This window comes from Halichoerus grypus, chromosome 9, assembly GCF_964656455.1.
Source record: "Halichoerus grypus chromosome 9, mHalGry1.hap1.1, whole genome shotgun sequence".
In the NCBI taxonomy this organism is placed as follows: domain Eukaryota; kingdom Metazoa; phylum Chordata; class Mammalia; order Carnivora; family Phocidae; genus Halichoerus; species Halichoerus grypus.
Genome location: NC_135720.1, coordinates 107,646,515 through 107,672,398, shown reverse-complemented (window position 1 = coordinate 107,672,398; position 25,884 = coordinate 107,646,515). Strand labels below are relative to the sequence as shown.

The 25,884-nt window shown below is 38.7% G+C and overlaps 1 protein-coding gene across 9 annotated transcripts in view; it reads left to right on the top strand.

The window, feature by feature from the left end:
• Window positions 1-25,884, top strand: part of NFYA (nuclear transcription factor Y subunit alpha) — a 28,142-nt gene extending 2,258 nt beyond the window's left edge. For 2 of the 9 annotated variants that reach the window (XM_036086895.2, XM_078055360.1), the window contains exons 2-10: window positions 4,664-4,811; window positions 6,385-6,471; window positions 9,267-9,413; window positions 18,048-18,179; window positions 18,372-18,477; window positions 20,100-20,266; window positions 21,362-21,535; window positions 22,412-22,513; window positions 25,284-25,884. In XM_036086895.2, the coding sequence (XP_035942788.1) occupies window positions 4,737-4,811; window positions 6,385-6,471; window positions 9,267-9,413; window positions 18,048-18,179; window positions 18,372-18,477; window positions 20,100-20,266; window positions 21,362-21,535; window positions 22,412-22,513; window positions 25,284-25,337 (1,044 nt within the window). In that variant the 5' untranslated portion in view covers window positions 4,664-4,736 and the 3' untranslated portion in view covers window positions 25,338-25,884. Of the gene's footprint in view, window positions 1-4,663; window positions 4,812-6,362; window positions 6,472-9,266; window positions 9,414-18,047; window positions 18,180-18,371; window positions 18,478-20,099; window positions 20,267-21,361; window positions 21,536-22,411; window positions 22,514-25,283 lie in introns of those variants that run through there. The other 7 variants (XM_036086896.2, XM_036086900.2, XM_036086902.2 and 4 more) reach the window with 7 other exon arrangements.

The following is a 25,884-nucleotide window of genomic DNA, read 5'->3' as shown; positions in this document are numbered from 1 at the left end:
TTTTTCACTAGATTTTTTTCTAAAAGGCAGTTACAAATTATAGTCTGGTTGCTGTTGTGCTAGACATCTCTAGAGCCTCCACCTGTCTGCAGAAGAACTTCTTTGCCTAGAATTTAAAGAGATAGTATTCTGGCCTCTAGCTTTCTCTTGACATGGGGCCTTTTAATCTGCTGTTTATATCCTGAAATTTCTCTGTCCTTGTTTTTATGCTGTCTCTTCATTTAGAGTACTCCACCCCCTCCCACATCATCCCATGTATAAATCCTTGTCACACTTTGGACCACGTCAGGTGCCACATTTTCCTAAAGCCTTCCTTGACTTACCTATCCCCAGGTAGAAGAAATGTCTGTTCTCCCTATTACTGTTTTACTTTGTTTCTCTCTTAGGGTTCCAGTATAGCTTTTTTCTTCTTTACCAAACGTAAAGACTCTTTGAAGTTAGGATCTTCGTCAGAGTTTTCTTTTTATTTCTAAAACCTGCAGAATGGTGACTGGCAAATGATGCCTCATTAGTGGAGACAAGGAGCAAATTAGGAACTCCAATCTGGAAATCCCTCAGACAGTAGGGAAGCTGGACAGTCCTTTGTTCTCTGGTCTTTTATCAAACACAGATCAGGACCCATTTGTTGAGTTGTGAAATCAATTTAGTGGGTAATGCTAATTTTTTATAATACAATAGGAAATAACAATGTCCAGCTTATGTTACATAAAGATAAGCATTCATGGAAATTTTGTTTCAGTTACTTTTTTCTGTGTTATGTGTGCAGTGATTTGTGGTCAAAAAAACTTGAAGGGATGTTACAGTCTTTACCTGGTAGTAATTGTTAAATATAGTAATTTTGAAGGGCTTTTCACATGCTTATGGTTGAGTTTTTGGAAGTTTTAGCTTTAAAATGTGTGTAGGGACACATAGAATAGGTTCCTGGTAGTTAGCTATGTTTAGGGTTCTGCACCTTGAAGTGGGGAGGAAGAGGATTTTCATGCTAGCCGGAATATACACACACTTGCTCTTTGAGGAAGAAACATCCAGAACTGTGTTAGGATCGAGAACTAGACTGAGTAAATGGGGCTGACTTAATTTTGTTCAAATCTTGGACAGAAAAGCACTGGAGGAAAGACAAATGTCACATTGTATTGCAGTTTTACTAACTGAAGCTCAAGGTAGTAGTAAGCAGAGGGCTTCATTGAAGCCAGTTGGGTACATGCTCACCCTTAGCAGTCTCAGTATCGTGCTGCAACCTGAATCCCTCATTAATGGGAGAGAGAAATGCTCTTAGATTGAGAACTGCTTCCTTTTTTACCCTTCAGGGTACAGTGGATTGAAATGTTTTTAAATTGAAGCGTTTTTATTACTAGCATAAACTAGTTAAGAGGAAAATCTGCACGACGTTCTATTTATTACTTATTCTCATGTCCTTCATAAAATAAATTTCTGGAAATTAGTGATCATGGAAAAAATCTCATACAGGAAGGGGATTTGGGTGGCCGGGGGGTGTTGAAAGAGGATGTTCCTTCATGATCCCATTTTTTTAAATCAACTTTATTGAGATACAGTTAACAGACACAAAGGGTAATTATTTTCAGTGTTGGTATGTCTAAGTATGTCACTATGTGCCACCACCACGATAAAAATATATAAAACATATTCATCACCCCAGAAAGTTCCAGATGCTCTATTCTAATCAACTTCCCACCCCTATCCTGCCCTGCTTTTCCAGTCCCAGGGAACCACTGACCTGCTTTGTGTCTCTAGATTTCTATGGCTTTTTGTGAGTTTCATATAAATGGAATCAGTTAGGCTCTTTTGTTATCATTATCCTTAATTCTTTAATTTCATTAGTTTATAAAGATAAATACATTGTACTACAGTTAGAGACAAGGTAGCTTAGGGAAGACCATTTACTTCCCTGGCAGAGTCCCTTAGACCTGCTGAAACCCAGTTTTCTCTACCGTTCCCAGAATCTCTCAGGAGCCGACTTAGTCAACCAATTCCAAAGAGAACTGGTATAAAAATCAAAAAGTCAGTTTGTCACTATGCAATGAGAAATAAGTTCATTTGTATTGCTGATCATATTTGCTTTCTGTTGGCATATCTGTATGTATATCTAAATTATAGTTAGTTGCTGGGTGAGCATTCCATCAGAGCAAGGGTAGTGAGTTAGAGAACCATATGGCCACAGAATAGCATGCAGTGATGGCACAGTCATCCTGTCACTTATTTATGGCTCTTACAGTCTTACTCTGCATACCATTTTGTTTATGAGTAATAGGCTACACACATATTTTAGTATAAAAATTTTCAAACATAAGTAAAGTTGAAAAATTTTACAGTAAACACCAGCATACCCATCACCTAGCGTCTTCTGTTAACACTGTACCATACTTATCAGGTATCTCTATCCATTCATTCATCAATCCATCTTGTTTTTTGATGCATTTCAGAGTGAATTTTAGACCTAAATATACTTCTTCCTAAATACTTGCACATGCACTTGGATATATTTTTATTTCTCTCACACCATATTGAGACAGTTTACAAGTGATTAATCTCATCTACCATGTGCGGGTTTATGGAGAGTAGCATTTCTTTGCTGACATAACGTGCGGTTCATTTTAGCTCACATAACTTTATCGTTCAAATTTTAGAATTTATGAAGGCCTGGAGAAAAATTGGGGGCAAAGACCTATCTACATTTTACTTATATATACCTGTACCTTTCCCATACTTCCAGGGTGAATTACCCTTTGGTAGTTGGTATAATTTTAAATTTTTGAATCAGGTTTGTCTAAGATTCTCAAATACCATTTCCATTTATCTAATTGTGTCCTTATTTTAAAGGAGTGTTTAAGTGAGAAGGGTTAATTTGACCAAGGCCTGGATATTTGATAATATTTAGGGATTTACTCATTTTCTAATGTTTGAAATGATAACGTAGAGACAATATTGTGATACGATGGTAAAGACAAAGAGTCCTACCTCTTTAGAGATAGATGCCAGAGTATTTACAGCATTTTGGAATCATATAGTGTCTGGCATTTACTTCAAAATAATTCAGGGGTGGGTAGAAAGTGGATGAGATGTGTGAAACAGGGTTGACCATGGTGTAAGAATTGGAGATGGCTGTGGGGGTTCATTAATAATGTTTTCACTACTCTTTTTTTTTTTTCTTTTTTTAAGATTTTATTTATTTGCACACACACATGAGCAAGGGGAGGGGAAGAGGGAGAGAATCGTTTTAAGATTTATTTATTTAGAGGGCGCCTGGGTGGCTCAGATGGTTAAACGTCTGCCTTCGGCTCAGGTCATGATCTCAGGGTCCTGGGATCGAGTCCCACATTGGGCTCCCTGCTCGGCAGGGAGCCTGCTTCTCCCTCTGCCTTTCTCTCTCGCTCTGTCTCTCACGAATAAATAAATAAAATCTTAAAAAAAAAAAAAAAAAAAGATTTATTTATTTAGAGAGAGAGAGTGCACTAATGGGGGTGGGGCAGAAGGAGAGGGAGAGAGAGAGAATCTTAAGCAGACTTCATGCTGTACACAGAGCCCAAAGCAGGGCTCGATTTCACAACCCTAAGATCATACGACCTGAGCCAAAACCAAGAGTCTGACACTTAACCGACTGAGCCACCTAGGCTGCCCCTATCACTATTACATGGGTTTAGAAATTGCCATAAAGAAAGTTAAATTGACGGCGCCTGGGTGGCTCAGTCGTTAAGTTTCCCCCACTCTTGCATTTGAATACTTAATAGGCCTAATTATATCCTACCCTTTATTACGTAGTTTTAACTTTTTTTTTTTTAAGTTTTTATTTACTTATTTGACAGAGAAACAGCGAGAGAGGGAACACAAGCAGGGGGAGTGGGAGAGGGAGAAGCAGGCCTCCCGCTGAGCAGGGAGCCCGATGTGGGGCTGGAGCCCGATGTGGGGCTCGATCCCAGGATGCTGGGATCATGACCTGAGCCGAAGGCAGATGTTTAAGTTCTTTTTAGAGAAACTCGTAGCCTTAATATGTCATATAAAATTTCTTCTTCTATTTAATCTATAAACATTATTTTTGCCATTAGTATAACATCTTATTCCTTGCCCTGGATTAAAATGCAAATTCTTAAACCTTCACTCAAGCTTTCTTAATACTACTTAATGGAGATTTTGATAAGCAAAATGGTTGACTTCAGGTCTGGGTCATTTCCTTACTAAATAATAAGCCGTGAAGTTTTACACTGCAGACCATGTGTAGCGAACTAGAGTAACACGTTTGGTATTGCATTGGCAGGCAGCAAGTATGTGCTATAAAATAAAGAAACTGTATATTCTCTAAAATACACAGGCAGACCTTAAAACCAGTGTTAAATAGACCTTGTAACAACATGATATTGTAGTTTCATGAGTATTTCTAAGTTGGAAGTGTTGCCCTGGTAGTATTGAAAGGTAAGGCTGCCAATAAAAAATGACTAAAAGCACTTTCAAGACATGTGAAATGGCATTATGGTATTGTTGGCATGAGCGTGCCTTGTAATCCTAGTTACAAATGATGTCAAAAATGAACATTTCCTGTTCTCTTACCCTGTTTACTTGCGAATAAAGCACAGCAGTAAGTTAATGTTAATCATCTGGTGAGGCTTTTATTAACAATCTCACTTAGTTTCTTTCCCAACCTTTCTAATAGGAGTGCATTTCGCAGTCTTCTAGGATCTCCTGAGTGAAACTCACTGTGGACAGGATTCTAACTTGGAGGGATCATGGAGCAGTATACAGCAAACAGCAATAGTTCGACAGAGCAGATTGTTGTGCAGGCTGGACAGATTCAGCAGCAGGTATGGAAGTAAAACTGCTTTAAACAGCACAGCAATGGAGCCCGGACTGGCACCACTCAGTGGGGAATTATTTAGAGGTCCCAGATCTTATGAATAATAGGTCTGGTGACTCGTGCCGAAGTGGTTTTTGAAGATTGGATTTGTTGCGATTTCTCTCATGTTCCATGTGTTCAGAGCTCTGTATTCAGTCCATGACCACATAGAATTTGCTTTTCTTGGGAGCCTGGTTTAATACTGAATTGCCCATTTCATTTTGCTAAAAGTCAAAACCTAGTCTGTTCTCAGATGGAAATTTGGAGTTTTTGTTTTTTTCTGGATTCAGTTTTGTAGTTTCTCTTCTCCATTAAGCTAGCTTTGTGATCTTTTAAGTCTGTGGCCTTAATGGATAAACCAAGATAGTCAGCATCCAAGGAATCCACTGTTCTTTGATTTGATACGTTACGGTGCTTATTCTGAAAAGCTGTAGTTCAGCATGAGGTTAATACTTAGCCACTCTTATGAATAAGCACATACAAGAAAGGAATCCCGTGTTGATTTATTCCTTAATAAGATAGATTGCTTTCTTAGATTTATACAGAGATTACATTTTCTGATGCTCTATACCTAGCTTTTTATTTTAGTAAAAGTTTACTTGTGTTTCTCCCTAGAAGAAAAGACATTTATTATGCATTGATTTGACCTTAGGCCAAGATTGGGACATGTTTTGTTTCCAAAAGGGAACTTAGAGAATACAGAAAAGTAGATGGTAGGGAATACAAAGGCTATTTTGATGGTAAGTTGTTCCTATCTGATGATCAAAGGAAGGGGCCCCTCTTGATTAAAAGAAATTAATTATTTAAACTCCTTCACTGGCTTTTTCTTCCACCCAGCTGCTGTGTCTCTGGCAGCTTCCTTCAACTGCCTGCTTAGGAAAGGGGATTCCACAAAGGGCCCTCTATTCACACCACCGCCTTGATGGATGAAGTCTTGTTCGGTCAGAACTTACCATTAGAGGATATAAAAATTAGGTTAAATCACTGAAAACATTGCTTCTAAGGTAGTCCAGTTGAGTAGAAGTAATCTTAGTTTTGGGCCTTGAGAGCAGTGACCAGCCTGAAGATGATTTTGGTTCACAGTGATTGCTTCATTCTTCCTATCTGGTGATTACATTTAAGTCTCAGAAATTCTTCATTGTAGCTTCAAAGCTGTAAAACCTGATAACTTTTTTGTTGTGAACTCATTTGAGGAAATAAAAAGCATTAAGGTAACCCTAAGCAGAAGGTTCAAATGCTTATTTCTGGAGGGAAGGATTACATTAAAAAAATTTGTGTTCATGATGACAGCTATTGTTTTTGAGTCATGGAAATGTGTTTTGAGTTTCACTCTGGGGACAAAGGGCTAATATCTTTAATCCTGCTACCTGCAACAAAATAGCTTCAGTATAGGGAGTCTGTACAGTTTGAGAGTCCTCTGTTGGGTGGGACTGTTAAAAGAAGACTCCCTCCCTCTCCCACAAGAGGTAAGGTGATCTCATGTCTTGAACTCTACATTTCTTTCCTGACACATTTCAAGCTCTTCCTGTTCCTGTTCTCAGCAGCAGGGTGGTGTCACTGCTGTCCAGTTGCAGACTGAGGCCCAGGTGGCATCCGCCTCAGGCCAGCAAGTCCAGACCCTCCAGGTAGTGGTGCCCTCTCTGATTCTCTGTAAGCACTGCATGAACTTCTCCTGTCCTCATGTCTGGTGCTATTTGTGGTAGGATCTCAAGGAGGAATGGCAAAGTCAATTGCATGTTTTTGATGCTGTTAACTTGTCTTTGAGGCTTGTAAGATTCCAGTCTCCTCATGTTTCATGCCTAGTCATGTAGTGACCCCAGTATCAATTTTCTGAAAATTGAATTTGGCACTTGTGTTTCTTTGGGAAGGAAATGGTGCAAGTGACAGGAAGAAATTCTTACAAGTGGCATTAGAATCTATTTAGAGCTCAAGCTCTATAATCAGAATGCACGGTAAAATTCCGTGGATTTGTATTTATAATAGTGGAATAAAAAATAACTAGGGTTAGATTGTGCTTTATTTTTATTAAAAGGGCAACTCGGCCGCAAAATAATCCTTGTATTTGGCAAGGTTTATCTAATCAGTGAATCTTGTTAATCTCTTAACTGCTGCCTTTTCACTACCTCTCCTAAGGAAACCATGACCTGTTTTATTACTAGATTTGCAAAGATTACCCTATACCTCTTCGCCAGAGAAAGGTGAAATATGCTTTCTATAAGTCTTTGGTATTACAGCCACTATAAGAATTCTTACTTAACTAGAGCAGTTCCCTAACTTTTTATATGGCCAAGCTAAATATCCTTAGTTGGGGTTATATTTTGGCCAGTTCCTATGTAAAAATGAGAGTAGAAGCCTAAGTCTTTTCTGTGTCTGCAGGTTACTTTGATTAAAATTACTCTATTTTTGAGAAATTGGCAAAATTTGAGTGCCCTGCCTTTTTCCTCCATTGAATGGAAATGATTCAAAGTAGGACCTAGAATGTAGAACTGGTGTCTCATTTCAGTGCTGCTAAGCATCCGGCAGTTACCTGCCCCTCATCGTAATCATTTCACCCTAACCTTTCAGCCCCATCCCGACACCTCCCACCTGTAATGTCTGATGGTGATACACAGTCAGTTCTGACCATAAATTAGGCTGAAAAAAGCTGAGCTTGTAGGTACTCCTAAATATATTCAAATCATAGAGTTCAGCAGCTTGTTCTTCATGTTTTTCATGCTTGCTTCATCTTATTGATACATAAAACAGTATTGTCATTAACCACTTGTGGAATGGGAATGTAACATGCTCTTAACCGTATGGCTTCTTGTCTGATGCATGTGTCCTTGTAATCATTCATGTGTTGTAAACGCAGTGGGCTCCTTGGAGTCTCAGATGGTTTATCATGTACACATTTAACGTGTCAGTGAGGGGAGAAGTTCAAGATGATGGGTAGCCAGAAACTTATGAACAGTTGGGCCTTAAAACTTGTTTCTTACTTATGTAGATTTTATTTAAAAGAAATGGGAACACTTTATACAGAAATGATGAAAGCATTTTCTCTAGGTCTCATTATTTTGGAGAATTTTTAATATTTCTTTCAGTTACTCATTTAATAAATATTCAGAATCCTTTCTGATGGAGTACATGCAAACATTGGTGTAGCAAAGGGAATTTAATTTGATAAGGAAAGGAGAAGGCATGAGAGAATCAGATTGTAAAGTCCTTTAAAAAGTAAAGTGGAATTTCTCAAGGAACAGTTTATAAAATTTGGGAATTAAATGTTCCTGAGGATTCTGATGCATTTGGTGGTGGTGGTGGTGGTGAAGAAGAGGGGGTCTTATTATCTAATCTATTCATCTAGGGAAGATGGATCTTTTAACCAATTACTGTTATTCGAACACACTTTTCAAGGGCATTAAGCATGAATATTTTAGTCCTATGAATATTCTTGTGTTCTGCTACAAATAATTTCTCAAAAACAAGGGCAGAATCTAAATGAAATTTTGGACTTGCAGCTATTCTTTTGAACATTCCATTTCATTTCTAACGTGGCTTGTTTTTCTGGCTTCCAGAATGCATTCAGTTAGCTAGGTATTTTTATATTGGGATTCAAGATGTTATAGAGCACGTATAATGCCCTGGCTTCTAAAGTAGTCCATTTACTCAGAGGAGCTGGAAAATTGGGAGTTTTTTGATACACTTGAGTGTATAATTCCCATATTTGTCACTGTTTCTGTTAAAACTAAAACAACTATGTAGATATTCAGGGTCCAGTATGAGGAATTCACCACAGAGCTTGAAAACTGACCAGAAGATATTTCTAGGCCTTCCCTAGTGGGCTCTTGAAACAACCACAGGACTAGAATTCCCAGAGTGAGGTAGAGGGTAAAAGTTGTGTATTTCATTTATGCTTGAGAGACTATGGGGAGAAAGGGTCTTCTGCATAAGCTTCCAGAGCTGCTTGCTACCCAGCCTCCTGGAGTCATTGCTGGGTAGTTTGATTTATTCCTTCCAGGTTATTTAGAATTTGCCCTCAACCACCATCACCACCATCAGCCCTCCCTCTCATCGTCTCCTCTCCAGCCTTCACTAGAAACTATTCCTGAATATTAGTCTCAAAAGGCACATAGTCTGGATGTTTTGATTGAGTGCTTCTCGTAGATTTAGCCTGTATTTGATGACAAATGCCTTATATCTGTTGAGACTTCCTAAAGACCCTGGATATACTTCATTATATCTGACCTTAAAGTATTCAACTTGGTGTTTGGTCAAAGATAGAGTGTTTTTGAAGAAGATAACTTGAAGACAGGGACTTGAGACTTCTTTTCTTAGTGTCTCTTCTACCTTTTCCCCCTCTACCAAGGCAGCAGAATAGTTCCAGTGATTATCTTTTGGTAAAAACCATTTTACGTTATTTCATTGTTCTTATTTTATTTCCTTCTAGGTCCAGGGGCAACCATTAATGGTACAGGTCAGTGGAGGCCAATTAATCACATCAACTGGTCAGCCCATCATGGTTCAAGCTGTCCCTGGTGGACAAGGTCAAACCATCATGCAAGTACCTGTGTCTGGGACTCAGGGTTTGCAGCAGGTGAGCGATGCAAAAAATGTTTAGACAGAATATCAGAATAGAGGTCTTAAAGAAGAGCTTGTTAGAAACTGTTCGACTATTGATCTGGCATTTAACTCTTTGCCACCCTACATTCACAAAATTAGTCGATTTTCTACTTTTGTACTACCAGTGATAGAAACAGAATTGTACAGAAATTGGACATCTCTGGTAAGGACTAAGATATTAGGTATGATCTTGAATCAGTATATAAAGAATACAAAAAGATGAGAGTCTAGTTTAATAGAAAATTTATTGGTTTGATATTTGTTGGAACTTCTGGCAGCTGAGGGAATTTACAGTGTGCTTTGGAAATTAACTGTTCTTGGTCAGGAATGTTATCCTTTCATTTCTTGCTAAGTGATTTATAATTTGAATTATCTAATAAGTGATGAAAAAAAAAATACTTCAGTCCAAACCCATCACACACACCTAAAGCTGTACTGAGAGCAAAATGTGTAACCCTTAAATACTTTTATTTTATTTTATTTTAAGATTTTATTTATTTATTTGACAGAGAGCACAAGCAGGGGGAGCGGCAGGCAGAGGGAAAGGGAGAAGCACTCCCCTGCTGAGCAGAGAGCCCGACATGGGGCTCGATCCCAGGACCCTGGGATCATGACCTGAGCTGAAGGCAGACACCTAACTGACTGAGCCACCCAGGAGCCCCAATACTTTTATTCTAAAAGAACTGAAAAGTGAATGTATTTCCCTTATGAAGTTAGGAAAAGGAAGAATAAAATGAACAAAAAAGTAGGTTAAAATTAATGAAGTAGAAAACGAACAAAAATGTAGAAGGGTAAATAAAAGCTGATTCTGTAAACAAACCAATAAAGTACTTAGGTAAATCCACTGGAAAGATGCATTCAGAAACAGAAAACAAAGGTAAAACAAGACATGCAGCTCAGTGGCATCAGATTTTTTAAAACTAGAGGGAATTTTTATCGAGTTGGTAAAAATTAAAAAGAGTTTATATCCAATGCTAGAATGGGTGTAGAGAAAAGGAAACATTATTATTGGCAATTTCAAATTCTGAAGGCATCTCACTATTAAATACATAAACATAAACCTTTGCTCTTTCTGCCCCACTTCTGAGAATCTGTTGTGTAAGAAGAAAAGCATCCATGTACAGGGAGAGATGTACAAAGACATTTATTGCAGCATTGTACTAGGAAAAAAAATTGTAACCTGACTGTCCATTCCATCAATAAGGATAAAGAAATGGTTGAATACATCATACTCCATATGTTCATATATGGAGCATTTTGTCCTTGTTAAAAAGGATGAACTGTTTTCTGGGGGGGATAATCAATATTAAAGTATTTTTAGTGAAAAATAATTTGCAGAGAAATATATACTATGTGATTTCTGTAATGGATAGCCAAACACTCATGGGTATATATGTTTATGAGCACAGAGGCGGGGCAAGGGAGAACTATTAACTTTTTGTTCTATCTATATTTTGTTTTAACAATTAAAATGATCCCAGTGATTTAGTTATTCTGGAGGAATTTAATAGAAGTTGGAAAAACCAGCCATGATCACACTACTTGTTAAATCTAAATTAATTTTTATATAAGCCCTTGTAATTTTATGTACAGTTTTTTTGCAAAATGTATTCTGGGATATTTTGTTTGCTTTATTTTTGGTTTTTTGCTTTAATAGGTAAGGTTACTATAAATGTATTTGAGTGTGATTACTTTATTTTCCAGTTGAATTCTTAGAGTAATTTCTTTGGAGTGGAGGGATTGCTTGAGCAAAGAAGGGTAAGATGATTTTTAAGGCCGTTGGCATATTTTTGCCAAGATAGAGTTGTAGTTAGGATTAAAAATAGTCTCCACATTGCTCCATGCATAAATGTATAAGGCTTTAAATATATTTTGTGTGTGTGCTTGCTGCAGTGTCGTACTGCTATTCATTTCTGTCCTTTTCATTGCCTCCTCTCCAGCCCCCCTGCCACACCTTCCGCTCCACCATTGAGTAGAAATGGTGTGCTATAACACTAGGAACAGTGTACTGTGAATGCAGTGACCTGACTTTCATTCCCAGGTCTGCCGTTAAACAAGATTTCTGATCCTGGCCAAGTCATTTGATTGTCAGTGTTCTCATCCAGAAATGCAGTTTATATCAGGTGATGTTTAGGGTTCATTCCAGCTCTAAATTCTATGATTTTATGGGGATTTTTCAGCCTTTAAGAGACTTTGAAAGGGTTATTTATTTCATTCCCTTCCCTCCAAGTAGGACTGTGACTAATCAAACCATCCTGGAGAAATTCTTTTCTGTTAATGTGTATAAAGCTTTAAGTACGATTCCACAGCCCCTTTTAAAATGCTTAAGGTTTCAATCCCTTTTTATTAGAGGTTGCTTCTCATTAATGTTGAATAACCATTTCTTTTTGAAGAGTACTCCTTAACCTTTTTTTGGATTGCATGCTCTGTTTTAGAATTCCACTGAAACCTATATCCCCTTAGAAAAGGTACAGATGTTCAGATACATGCTAAATTTGTGTATAATTTTAGATTAAGATCACTGGCTTAATAAGGACAGTAGAGCCAAAGTAGAGAGTGAAGAAATAAATGCAAGAATATTGGAAGTTGATGTGTAATAAAAATAGTATAAAATACCAGTGAAGAAGTGGTTTAAGAATGACATAGAAAAAGAAAACATGATATCTATCTCATTACTATATACTTGGTAGATTTACAGTCTAAATGTAAAAAAGCATACTTGGAAACTTTTAGATTTTATTTACAAGAGAATTTTCTTTACGTCGTGGAGTAGAGAAGGATTTTTTATTTTTTATTTATTTATTTTTTTTTTTTAAGATTTTATTTATTTATTTGAGAGAGAGAGAATGAAAGACAGAGAGCATGAGAGGGAGGAGGGTCAGAGGGAGAAGCAGACTCCCTGCCGAGCAGGGAGCCCGATGCGGGACTCGATCCCGGGACTCCAGGATCATGACCTGAGCCGAAGGCAGTTGCTTAACCAACTGAGCCACCCAGGCGCCCCGAGAAGGATTTTTTAAAGATATAAAAACCAAATTGATTTGACTGCTTCAAAATAAAAATGTATATACATCAAAATATAAATAAAAGACAAGGTGCAGATATGCAGAAGATATTTTTTAACACACATAATTTGGTTTGTATCCAAAATACATAAAGAACATTTATGTATTGATATGAAAATAACAATCCAGTAGGGAAATGGGCAAAAAATATGAATAGATGGAAAAGGAAATCCAAATGACTAAAAGCAGGTATCCCTTGCTGTTTGAAGCTCAGTTAGGAAATAGATTCAGATAACTAAATAAATTTGTTTACTAATTTATCTATTTGCCACTACTTTCTAAGTGCCAACTCTGAGCTAAGTATTTGGAAAAAGTAGTTAAGACCTAGGTAGAGGATTCTGGGAAGATGGTGGAGCAGGACATACCAGGAATCTCTCTCCCCACCTACATAATAATCGCACTGGCAGAATCTGTCTGGTGTAAACTATTTTGGAACTCTCAAGTCTTTTTGAAAACTTTTTACTTACAGGGGGAGGCATAGACTTATAGTGAAGATAATTTCAGTAAGTTTGAGCTCTTAGCATAATAGCAGCTACCCAGCAGCCTAACAGGTAGCTGCACACAGGTTTTGACGCAGCCTCTGGGCAGCTTATAGGTGCCAAGGTGAGCAAAATAGACCCCATCCTCTAAAATCAGGGATCACTGATTGCTGCCTCTGATCAGAGGTGCAGATGAAGGAGGAGGCAGCCTGTGTCGTCACACCTTCCCCCACTGTTGTAAGTCCCTCTCCCTCCAGCTGAAGTGGCTGACCCCTAGGGAATTTTTAAAAAGTCAGCACCCTTTCCTGCCCCCTTCATTTTTCTCTTTTCCCCCTTTTGAGAGCCTAACTTTAGACTCTAGGACACTCAAAAGAAGCTGAATATTTGGGAAAATTAGAAAAGGACTGCACATACTTGGGGACAGGCACAGGCTCAGAAAAGACCTGAAAAAGCCTTCAGTTTATGCCTTAGGCTGATTTTTTGGCACAGAGACCGCCTACAGCAATCAAAACAATAACAGCAAATCCCAGGGAAGGGAAAGAATCTGATGTCTACAGTCACTACATTAGTTGACTTAATATGCAGTTTCCAACAAAAGTCATAAGGCATACAAAGAAACAGGAAAGTATTGCCCATTCAGAGGAAAAAATTAATCTATGAACTGTCCTTTAAAAAAATAGATTTACTGTAAGACAAGCATTTTAAGAATAACTGCCCCAAAGATGCTCAAAGAACTACAAGAAGATGTTGAAAAAGTCAGGGAAGCAATGAATGAACAAAATGGAAATACCAATAAAGAGATAGAAAACCTGAAAAGAAATTGTGGCACTGATAAGTATGATAATGGAAATGAAATATTCACTAGAAAGATTCAAGGCAAATTTGAATAGATAGAAGAAAGAATCCACGAACTTGAAGATATAAGGCAATGGAAATGATTGGATCTGAGGAACAGAAAGAGAAAACATTGGAAAAAAGTGAACAGAGCCTATGGGAACTATGAGTCTATCAGGTGTGCCAACAGATGCATTGTGGGAGTCTCAGAAGAAGAGATAGAGAAAAGCGCATAGAGAATATTTGAAGAAATAATGGCTGAAAATTCCCCAGATTTGTTGAGAGACATAAGATGAACTCGGAGACCCACAGCAAGACACATAATTATCAAACTTTCGGAAGCCACAAATAGAGAATCTTGAAAGCAGCAAGAGAGAAGTGACTTGTCACCTACAGGGGATCCTCAAGACTTTTAGCAGATTTCTCATCAGAAACTTTGGAGGCCAGAAGGCAGTGACTGATACATTCAGAGTGCCGGGACACCTGGGTGGCTCAATCTGTTAAGCATCCAGCTCTTGATCTCAGCTCAGGTCTTGATCTCAGGGTTGTGAGTTGAAGCCACACTGGGCTCCACGCTGGGTGTGGAGCCTACTTTAAAAAAAAAAAAAAAATCAGTCAGTCAGTGGGGCACCTGGGTCGATTAGTCCATTAAGTGTCTGCCTTCAGCTCAGGTCATGATCATGATCAGGCTCCCTGCTCAGCAGGGAATCTGCTTTTCCCTCCCCCTGGTTGTGCTGTCTTGCTCTCCTGCACACTCCCTCTCTCTCTCTCTCTCTCTAATAAATAAAATCTTTTTTAAAAATCAATCAAAAAAACAGTAGAACAACCAGACGGAAGTAAGAAAATGGAGTACTTAACACAATAGACCAACTAGATAAGACAGACTTACACAGAACCCTCCACCCAACAGCAACAGCCTACACATTCTTCTCAAGTATACATGGGAGCTTTCCAGGACAGATCATATATCTGGTCACAAATTAAGTCTCAGACTGCATACAAAGTATCTTCTCTGACCACAGTGGGATGAAGTTAGAAATCAACAGAAATAAAAGTGGAAAATTCACAAATCTGTGGAAATTAAACAGTATATTCTTAAATAATCAATGGATCAAAGGAGAAATTACATGAGAAATTAGAAAATACTTAAAGACAAATGAAAACAAAGACCCACCATACATGAACACGGCAGAAGCAGTGTTGAGGGGGAAATTGATGACTATAAATGCTTATGTTAAAAACAAGAAAGATTGACAACCCACAACCTAACCTTACAACTTAAGGAATTAGAAAAAGATTGAATTAAACCCAAAGCTGGCCAAAAGAAAGAAATAATAAAGACTAGAGCAGAAATAAATGAAATAGTAGAAAAACAATAGAGAAAATAAATGAAAACAAAAGTCGGTTCTTTGAAAATAACAAAATTGACAAATCTTGAGCTAGATAGACTAAAAAAAGTCAAATAACCAAAATCAGAAATGAAAGTAGGGATGTTACTACCAATTGTAGAGAAATGAAAAGATCATAAGAGAAAGTGTTACGAGCAACTAAATGCAACAGACTGAATTACCTAAAAGAGTAAACAAATTCCTAGAAAGAAAACCTACTCTACCAAGACTCAGTTACAAAGAAGTAGAAAATCCTAATAGACCTACAATAAGTAAAAGGTGAAAGATGTATGTGATCTGAAGAGAAACCAGAATACAGAGCTTATAATTAGTAAGGAGCTTGAATCCATAATCAAAAATCACCGAACAAATAAAAGCACTAATGGCTTCACGGGTATATTTTACCAAAAACTTGGAGAACTAATACCAATCCTAAAACTTTTCCCAAAAATTGGGAGAGGAAAGGGTACCTCCTAATTCATTCTGTGAGGCCAGCATTATTCTGATACCAAGACCAAACAAAGACATTACAAGAAAAATTACAGACTAATATGCGTTATGAACATTGATGCAAGAATCCCCCCAAAATACTAGCAAACCCAAATCCAGAGCATATTAAAAATTACACACTATGAACAAGTGGGACTTATTCCTAGAGTTCAAGGATGCTTCCACATTGAAAAATTAATGTAATACAGTACAGTAACGGAATGAAGGGAGAAAAACTCCACTCTGTTGAAATAACACCCAGATCAAAAATGTCTGGTGATGGAATGAATGAAAGAACTAATGAGATGGGAGATGAAGGGGATGTGGGGGAAACATTTGTGCTGTACCCTTGACTATTGTTTAGGTGTGAACTTGTATATAAAATACTGGAAGTTTTGAGGTGTGGGGCCTTCCTAAATGCATTCTCTTTTGTTCTTAAAAATGTGTACAGTAGGTGTTACATGAAAACAGGATGCTATACACCCAGAAGTTAAACTGTTAACTAGTTTTTTAAATAATAAAAAGCTTATAAGAAATATTTTTCAAATTTGTCACATTTACAATGACACTCCTAATAAATTAGCCATAGCCGTTAAAGAGAGAAATATAAGAAAATAGATTTGGATAGCACAGGTTCCCTCTCTATCCAAAATTGTTACCTGAGGTTTAGGTATCCAAAGCCAGGAATAAAATTGAAAATGCAAATTAAATCAACAAGAGACCAGCAAACATTAATGATAGTACTGAGCATTAGTGAAGATGTTGAAAAATAGACATAGGGAATAGAATCTGATACATTGTTCAGTGTCTCTTGACACACTTGTGGCCTGTAGTCGAAGCGAGGTTCAACAGGGGGAAGAATCCACTTTAAAGCTCATCTTAATGTGGCTCTGTGTGGGCGTCAGGTCCTTGCCTTGTGGGCATCTCCGTAGGGTACTACATGACACGACAGCTATCTTGATACCCTCAGAGCAAGTAAGGGAGAGTGAGAAAAAGCCAGCAAGATGGAAGTTGATCTTTTTGTAACCTAATCTCAAAAGTGATGCCCCACTACTTTGGCCAGATTGTTTGTTAGAAGTGAGTCACTAGGTCCAGCACACTCATGGGGAAGATTACATAAAGGAGTGATTACCAGAAAGCAGCTAGAAACCATTTTAGAGGCTGCATACCACACACTGATCTCCTTCAACACAGAAATTCTACTTAAGAAACTTATAACATTTGCACAAGAATACGTGTTCATTAATTTTTGTGTGTGTGTTTAAAATTTGTTTGTAAAAATAAAATTGTTAGAGAAAAACCCAAATATTAAGGGGAATGGATGAATAATAAGTTACAGTATAATTACTTAATGTGATACTTAATACCAGTTAAAATGAGTGAACTAGTTCTGGGGTGCTCAGCTGGCTCAGTCGGAAGATGGGTCATTCAGCTAGCTCAGTTGGAAGAGCATGTGATTCTTGATCTCAGGCTCATGAGTTCAAGCCCCCACATTGGGTATAGAGATTACAAATAAATAAATACTTCAAAAATGATGAAATAAATACTTTAAAACTGTCTAAATTTTGAAAACAATGATGATAAGAGCCAATTGCAAAAAGATACAGTATGTTACTAGTTATGTGAAACTTACAAACTAAAACCTATCCATAGGTTTTTATGGATAGACGTGTAAAATGCTCTGTAAGGATGATCACATTTTAATACAGTAAATAATTTTTAGAGGGGAAGGGAATGTTAAGCAAATATGGCAGAACGTTAATTTGTTAAATCTGAGTGGTGACTGCATAGGTTTCTAATATAATAGTCTCACCTTTTCTGTATGTTTAAAGCTTTTATATATATATAGGATAGCATTTTTTTAAACATTTTATTGTAGAAAACATTAAATAGACAAAAACAGAGAATGGTGTGATGAATCCCTACCACCCAGCTTTAACATTTATCAAATTATAATCAGTCTTCTAGTTGCACCTGTATTCCCTTACTCTTTCAAGGATTACTTTGAATATATATAATATTCTTTGATCTCTAAAAAGTACTGCAGGATATGTTTTTAAATGAATATACTTTAAAAATATATATAACATGCCAGCCTGGTTATATATCATCTTTTTTAAAACTGACTTTGATTCCTTAAAATCATCCTGTATCTAGACAGCAGCCAAAATTCCCCCCATTGTTTCATGAATGGAAAACAACTTATGTCTGATTTATAATAGAGAGCAGAACAAGATTCTTTTTTTCCGCTTCAGAGCCTTTCTTGCTTTCTGGGGGAACTTGGGTACCTAATACTCCAGGACCAAAAGACCAGTGCCAGCGGGGTACTAATGCTTCTCTCTGTTCTCTCGCACAGATACAGTTGGTACCACCTGGACAGATTCAGATCCAGGGTGGGCAGGCTGTGCAGGTACAGGGCCAGCAGGGCCAGACCCAGCAGATCATCATCCAGCAGCCCCAGACGGCAGTCACTGCTGGCCAGACCCAGGTAATTCCCATGATCTCTGTCAACCCAAGAGCACAACTGATTGGGAAGGGTCAGACAGCTGAGCCACATATCTCACCGGTAGTAGAAATGGGGAAGAAAACCATCAAAAATGTTGTATTTTCTTTCTTAAAAAGAAGGCGTCCTTTGGGTAGCTTTGGAATGTATTAAATTGTCACGATTTCTGTCCTTCAGACCCAGCAGCAGATTGCCGTCCAGGGACAGCAAGTGGCACAGACCGCCGAAGGGCAGACTATTGTCTATCAGCCAGTGAACGCAGACGGCACCATTCTACAGCAAGGTAAGTGTGCCTATGTGTTTCTGTGGGACTTTGGCAGGGGGCATCTTTTTTATCCTTTGAGCAAATGACTGCTCTACAAATTTTGTGACCTCCTCACAACATATATTTTTTCTTTTACAGAGAGGGAGAGGGCGAAGCAGGCTCTCCCTGGCTAGCAGGGAGCCCACAGAACATACTTTTGAACAACAAAAATTTTTTCTAAATCTCCATTGATTGTTGTTTTCTCGTCATTCATACGTGACCAGCGTTGGTAACATTTGTAGGCGTTCCTGCAGTGGTTGTTAAAAGACTGGCCCTAGGGATTATAGAAGTTTTTGAGCCTTTCTAGCAGGGGAAAAAAAATGTTTCTACATAGAAGACTGGAAGTACAGTTTCATTATTGGTAATGGAAGAAACCAATCAGAAGTCAAGTTGGCATTTAGTATTGTTGCTACTTGCAGGTTTTTTTTTCTGGTCTACTTTATTATTAGTTTTTGCTCAAAAGACTTATTATATGCCCACTATGTATGCAGCACTTCACTAAGAAAGAAATTTTCTCAGAGAACCTCTAATCTATTAAGGGAGACATATATGTGACCAAATAAATGCAGTGCAGAGCCTTTATAGAGGTGTGTCCTAGGAATAGATAATGCATAAATACAGGAGTGATGAAATCTGTTGGACTTGGGAGGAGAATGGACTTCAGAGAAGAGGAGATGGCTCAAACTGAACTTGAGAGCTTTTGGAAGTATCTGTCAGATAATTGAATCTGGAAAAGACATCTGAGTCCATGAGCAAAAGTTTGACTTGTGATGGGGCACCTGGGTGGCTCAGTCAGTTAAGCATCCTTGATTTCAGCTTAGGTCATGATCACAAGGTTGTGAGATCGAACCCCAAGTTGGGCTCCATGCTAGGCATGGAGCCTGCTTAGGATTCTCTCTTTCCCTCTCCCTCTGCCTGCCCCCACTCACACGCATGCATGCTCTTCCTCCCCTGCCCCCCCCCCAAAAAAGTTGGACTTTTGATTAAAATTTAGCAGTACACAAGCTCCAGTGAGTGCAGGTAAGTGTGCTCTCCTGTGACTCAGGAGAAGGCCTGAACTGGATTGAGCCCAGACCAGAGATCAATCAGAAAATGGTGAACAAATCTGTGAGTGGTGCTGGTGATAGTTTGGGAGCATGGAGTGTTTGGTTTAATTTTAAGTTTTAGTTCTAGAACAGGTTGGGTCATTGTCAGTTTAGGACAAACAAATTATAAATGTATAAAGTCTCCGTCCTAAACAGATTATTCGCATATACAAGAACAGTAGTATAGCTGAAGTCAGACTGACCTCTAGAAGAGGAGGCCTCCAAACTTTCTCACCCGCCATTGAAAGCTATTACTGGAATACCCAGGGAGGTATCCACTTCAAGGATAATTTTATCAGAACTGGAACCCAGACAGTGAATAGACTATCAAAGGCAGTGATTACTGGGCTTACATGCAGCAAACGGGGCAGAGAGTAGGAGAGTGCTCTCCCTTTGTGCTGTTTAGTATGTTTTTCCAGAGTAGATAAGCGTGTGCCAGATAGAAGAGGGACTAACTGTGTTCCCTTCTTTCTGTGTACCTGTTTTTTGTTTGTTTTATGTTTTATTTTCTTAAAGTTACAGTCCCTGTTTCAGGCATGATCACCATCCCAGCAGCCAGTTTGGCAGGAGCACAGATTGTTCAGACAGGAGCCAACACCAACACAACCAGCAGTGGGCAAGGGACTGTCACTGTGACACTACCAGTGGCAGGCAATGTGGTCAATTCAGGAGGGATGGTCATGGTAAGGAAACGGATTTTCTGTCATTTATCTTTCCATATGTCTCTTTGTCATTGAAAATTTGTTTGGACTTGCAGTTTGCTATCTTATCTCATAAAGCTTGTTGATAACGCTGGCCCCTTGGGATTGAATTGATCCTTAAGGCAGTTACAGAGATCTACTTTTACAAGAAACACTATAATGCATTATAATTCATTCTGAGCACCTATTATGTGCTGGTGACTATTCTAGGTGCTAGAGATAGAGCAGAGGATAAATAGGTAGAAATAACCGCTTTTGAGTAATCTTTTTCAGAATTCAAATAATGAAGGCATAGACTACTAATCTTTGGGAAGTGGGCAATACATTGCCCCCAGAGAGTGAAATAAGAAGTAAGCTCAAAATGAGATTGTAATCAATAAAGAAACCAAAACGTGTATGCTATGAGTACATTGGGAAGATAGGGAAGGAGAGATGAGTAGTGGTGTAAGTGGAGGGTAAGTCTTCCTGTCCAAAGTGGATGGCAGTACATAATACCTAAAATGGGTAAATTAAGAACAAGTAGTAGAAGCCTGCACACACAGGTGGAGGAAACTACCAGAAAAACACACATCCATTCAAAGTTGTTATAGTTGGGAAGGGAATGGGGCATGGGAACCTGTTACTGGTTTTCTCATATACTTAGTACAGTGTTTTTAGTTTTAGTGTGTTTAGAAAAATTAAGTTTGAATTATTTAGCAAGTTAAGTAGTTTATTAAATTATGTAACTGTAGGCATTTGGGTCAACCTACCTTTGTACTATTTCATTGTCTATGATTACTATTCCTGACCATTAGATGGCAGCAGATTTTTCTAGAAATGGAGCCATAGGTGGATAACAATTTGGACATGGTTGTGTCATCTGTCATTGTAGCTCCTGGGTTCCCTATGACAATCCTCTGGAATTTTGGTTTAAAATGCATGGGTGTAAATGTTCTCCAGGAATCCCGTTTAACTACGTGCTCTATAAAAGCTACTCTTTATAGCATTTAGAAAAAATAATTTAACAGGGACCGAGAAGTTTCCTGTGTCCATACTACGTGCCACTATTTAATAAGCTGTGGTTTTTTCTTCATGTAGATGGTGCCTGGTGCTGGCTCTGTACCTGCTATCCAAAGAATCCCTCTCCCTGGGGCAGAGATGCTTGAAGAAGAGCCTCTCTATGTGAATGCCAAACAGTACCACCGTATATTAAAGAGGAGGCAAGCCCGGGCTAAACTAGAGGCAGAAGGAAAAATTCCAAAGGAAAGAAGGGTGTGTATAACATTGAAAGAAGGAGGAGAAAGGGCAGGGTTCTACTTTTGAAATTACCTTTTATATGGTTTGTTTCCTTGAGCACCTTCCAAACAATTGAAAGTAAGTAGCTGTTATCTTTATAAAAGTTAACATTTATTATTGTTCTGTGTGACCGCAACTACCATAACAAAACAGTAACAGGGGCTTAAAAAGAAACTTACTTTTTTTCTTGCATAAGAGAAGTCCAGAGAGAAATTGTCCTAGGCTGGTAGCCCATTTCCACAGTCAGTCCTCATGATGCTCTCTCCTCTGGTCTCACTATTCTGATAGCCTTAGTGTGCTAGTCATAGTCCAGGATGACTGCTTGGGCTCTGGCCTAGGTACAAGGGGAACAAGAAAGGCACTCTTTCTCAAGGAAACTTTCAAGAAGCTCCATACATCTCATTAGCCAAAACTTAATTACGTGGCCACACTTAAACCTGCAAACAAGGCAGGGAAATGCAGGGTTTTTTTTTTTGTTTTTTTTTTTTTTTTACTGAGCAGTCATTTGCTCAACTAAAATTTGGTCTGTTATTGAAGTGAAGGAGGGCATGTATATGGGTTGGGGGGGTTAGTAGTGATCGTTGCTACACCTTTGGGGAATCCTTTTTATTTATATTTTTATTATTTCATAATAAAAAATGAATTTATTATGCATTTAGCGTTCACATCTTTATGATAGTTCATATACGGTCAGCTGCCGCCCAATGTTTCCTCCAAAGCTTTCTCCATAATTCAAGGTCATAATTGCCCCTGGTGCCTCTGATGAAAGCTCTCCTGAACTTCAGAGAGTCGAATTTATGAATGAGATAACTGTGCTGGTTCCAACTAGTACCTTTATTTCTCTGGTTTCAGAAATACCTGCACGAGTCTCGGCACCGTCATGCCATGGCTCGGAAACGGGGTGAAGGTGGGCGGTTTTTCTCTCCAAAGGAAAAGGATAGTCCCCATATGCAGGTAAGTAGATGATACATTTCATTCTTCTCTTTTTGCCTTGTATTTTCTTGGGAAGAGCATTCAGAGTCCTCTTGTTATGTTCACACTAGAGACTAACTACATTCTCTAAGTTGAATGCAACGTTGTATCTCTTAGATTCCTTTTTGCCTTAAAGCACTAAACGTGTTCAATCCATTGGCCCTTTTCCTCCTCATCTTTGCCAGTTACTACTATTAATTCCTTCTTATAATTCTCCTTTTTCTTGATTTTAAAAGAAAAAGTTTCATTGTCTCTTAGTGTAATAGCACGATCATCAGCAGCTAACACTTAACTGCTATGTGCCAGCCATTACATTAAGCATTTTTGTAAGCACTTTTTCATTGAATCTTTAGAGCATCCTCAAGCCCCATGAGGTAAGAATTCTTATTTCCATTTTACAGTTAAATTTGAGGTTTAGAGAGGTTAAGTAGTTTGCCCAAGGTAAAATACTTAATAAAATGGTACACCTGAAATTCAAAGCCAGTGTAATTCCAGAACTTATTTGTAGCTGCTGTACATCACTGGTTCTTATATCTGATTCCACTGACTGTACTTATCAGCATTTCTGAGTCAGTATATCCAAAACAGAGCTCTTGATTTGTATTTTATTTTTTATCCCTAAACCAGTCGCTCATCTCAGTAAGTGACCTGTCCATCCACCCAGTTGCTAAAGCTTAAATTGTCCAATTCTTGAAAAAGTCCTCTTGGCTTTACCTTTAAAATAATAATCTGAATCAGTTAACATTTTTTCCCTTCCAGCTGCCATTAGCCTGAAGAAGTCCTCTTTTTTTGCTTCAGTTCATGTAACAGCTGTCTACTGGTGTCCTTCCATTCTTGTGCCCCTCTAGTCCATTCTTCACATCTTCAAGTGGTCTTCTTAAAATGTATGTCATCTCATATCACTGTCCTGCTTAAACCCCTTCCATTCCTGCCATTTTCCCACTTGCACTTAGACTAAAATCCAGAGTGCTTACCATGGCCAAAAAGGCACGTGTGTGATTGAGCTCCTGCCTACCTCTGGCCTCATTTCCTCCTGTTCTTGGTCTTTATGCTCTTGCTGTACTATTCATTGATCTGTCTCCTGCCATAGGACCTTTGTCGTGAAAATAGCTAATCTGTAAAGGTTTTCACTCCCATCTTCTTGCCTTTTAGGTCTTGGTTTAAATCTGAGGCTGAAGTCAGAGTAGGTCTCTTCCACCTCATTATTTTTTCACATCTTCCTTTTCTTTTGAGCATCATTAATAATCGACTTGTTTTATTTGTGTAATTGTGCAGTCGACGTCTCCTTCACTAGACTGTAAGCTGTATAGAGAGTAGAGGATTGTTTTGTTCTCCATTGTATTGATTGGACTTAGCATAATGCCCAGTCCAGAACAAGCACTTGGTAAATGTTTGTTGAATTCATGGATTCCTTCCATTTCCTGCTGTTTCATTCTGTGTGACCATTACATCCCACCTGCACTACTGCCAAATCGGTCATTATAAGATAGTGCTTTTTTAATCATGCCGGACCCTTGCTCAAGGATGCATGTTGGTTTTCATTTCTTACTGCATCAGATTCCAAACTGTTTCTATATGACATCTAAGCAGCTTGGCTTCCTCATGCCTTTCAATGTCAGACTAGGAATCCTCAGTATTTCCACACAGGAGCACAAACTCCTCTTTCAATGCTATTAATTCCTACCTGTAGTCTGGGAGCCCTTCCTTTGTCATTAATTCATGCAGCGTGTGGATATAGAGTGCCATCTATGGGCATTGTGCCAGGAACTCTTCTAATTCTGTGTGCTACCGATAGGACCTTGGTCAAGTTACTTAGGCTCCTTTGGCCTGAGTTCCTCCACCTGTAAAGTAGGCTGCTGTTGATACTTCATAGGGCCATTGTGGGAATTTCATGCAGTAAGCCATATTCGCCACCTACTTAGCACGTTATCTAGTGCATGGTGAGGGCTCTGTAAATGCTGGTTATTATTCTTACTCATTGTTCAAGACCCCGCCGCAGTCCTGCCACCTCCAGAAATCTTTTAGCTTTTTCTCAGATCACATCAGTTGAAGCTTCAGAGCCTTGGTGTGGAGGAACTGAAGGCAGTTATTGTGGAGTGTTGCAAAAAGCTTCTTAGGACTGATCCTTGTCTTAACACTGCAGATTTTAAGTGAGGGGGGGCATGCAGAATTTAGTGGAAAGAAATGGGAAATAGTTAAGAAATAGTGAAATGGGAGCCAAGAGATTTGGGCATTAGTTCTTGCTGAGCTGCTGACTAACTTTCTCACTCTAGTCCAGGCAAATCACTTTATCCATCCAGGCTTTGGGTTTATCTTCAAAATGAGTGCATTAAAATAAATGTCAATGTCTTTTCCAGCCCTGCTAAGTGCTTAGTATTTAAATATGATGATCAGAAAGTCATGGCACAAAAAATACAATATGACGTGGTTCTCTTGGCCACCTAAAGACCCTTAAATTTGGAAGGTAAAGCACAACACAGGTTCTCTTAGGAAAGAGATACACTGTCAACTCTGGAGTGCTTGGAAGTGGAATGCCAGGCCAGACTTAACACTCCTTTTACACAAAGGTTTGTTATCTCTTCTTTCCTTATGGAGCTGCATTTTAATCCATGTAGGTAGACTTAGGTACATTCTAGGACTTTGGTTTACTTAGCAAAATTGTATGTATTCCCCTTGATGATGAGAAATGAGAGCCTTGAGTTCCTTGTTACTTTTGCAAAGGATTTTAATCACTATTATGCTTTGTCTCTAGGATCCAAACCAAGCAGATGAAGAAGCAATGACACAGATCATCCGAGTGTCCTAACCCCAGGCCATGTGATGGAGCAGATCAAGGTCACGTTCCTCACCACTGTTTCCCACTGTTCCAGGAAATTGATCACCTCTTCCAATGGGACACTGACGATTACGTGCTGCCCTTTTCTACAGGACAAACCACTTAGTTTTTAATAAGTGGCTCAGTATTATAATTGCAGCGATGTCTGGCAAACTGAAGTCATAAGCCTTTGTCTCGCCCTTTCAGGCAGGACCTATTTCAGACTGTTGATGACATTGACATTTCATGGATTAGGATGATGCAAGGGACCTGTGCACATAAGTGCACACACAGCACTTATGTTGGCTTCTGAAGCCAGCCAGCCATCTTAGCTAGGGAGAACAACCTTCTCAACCGAGACTGAAATCAGGGAAGCCGACGCCCACTCCTTCCCATGGAATCTAAGCAGCATCCATCCCTCTGATGGGGGATCTCAGGCTGACTCACTGGACACTTTGTATTCAGAGGTGGCTTCCAGGCAAGGAAGTTCCATCTTATGACATGGAAACAATAAATTCTCTGAGATACATTGATCTAA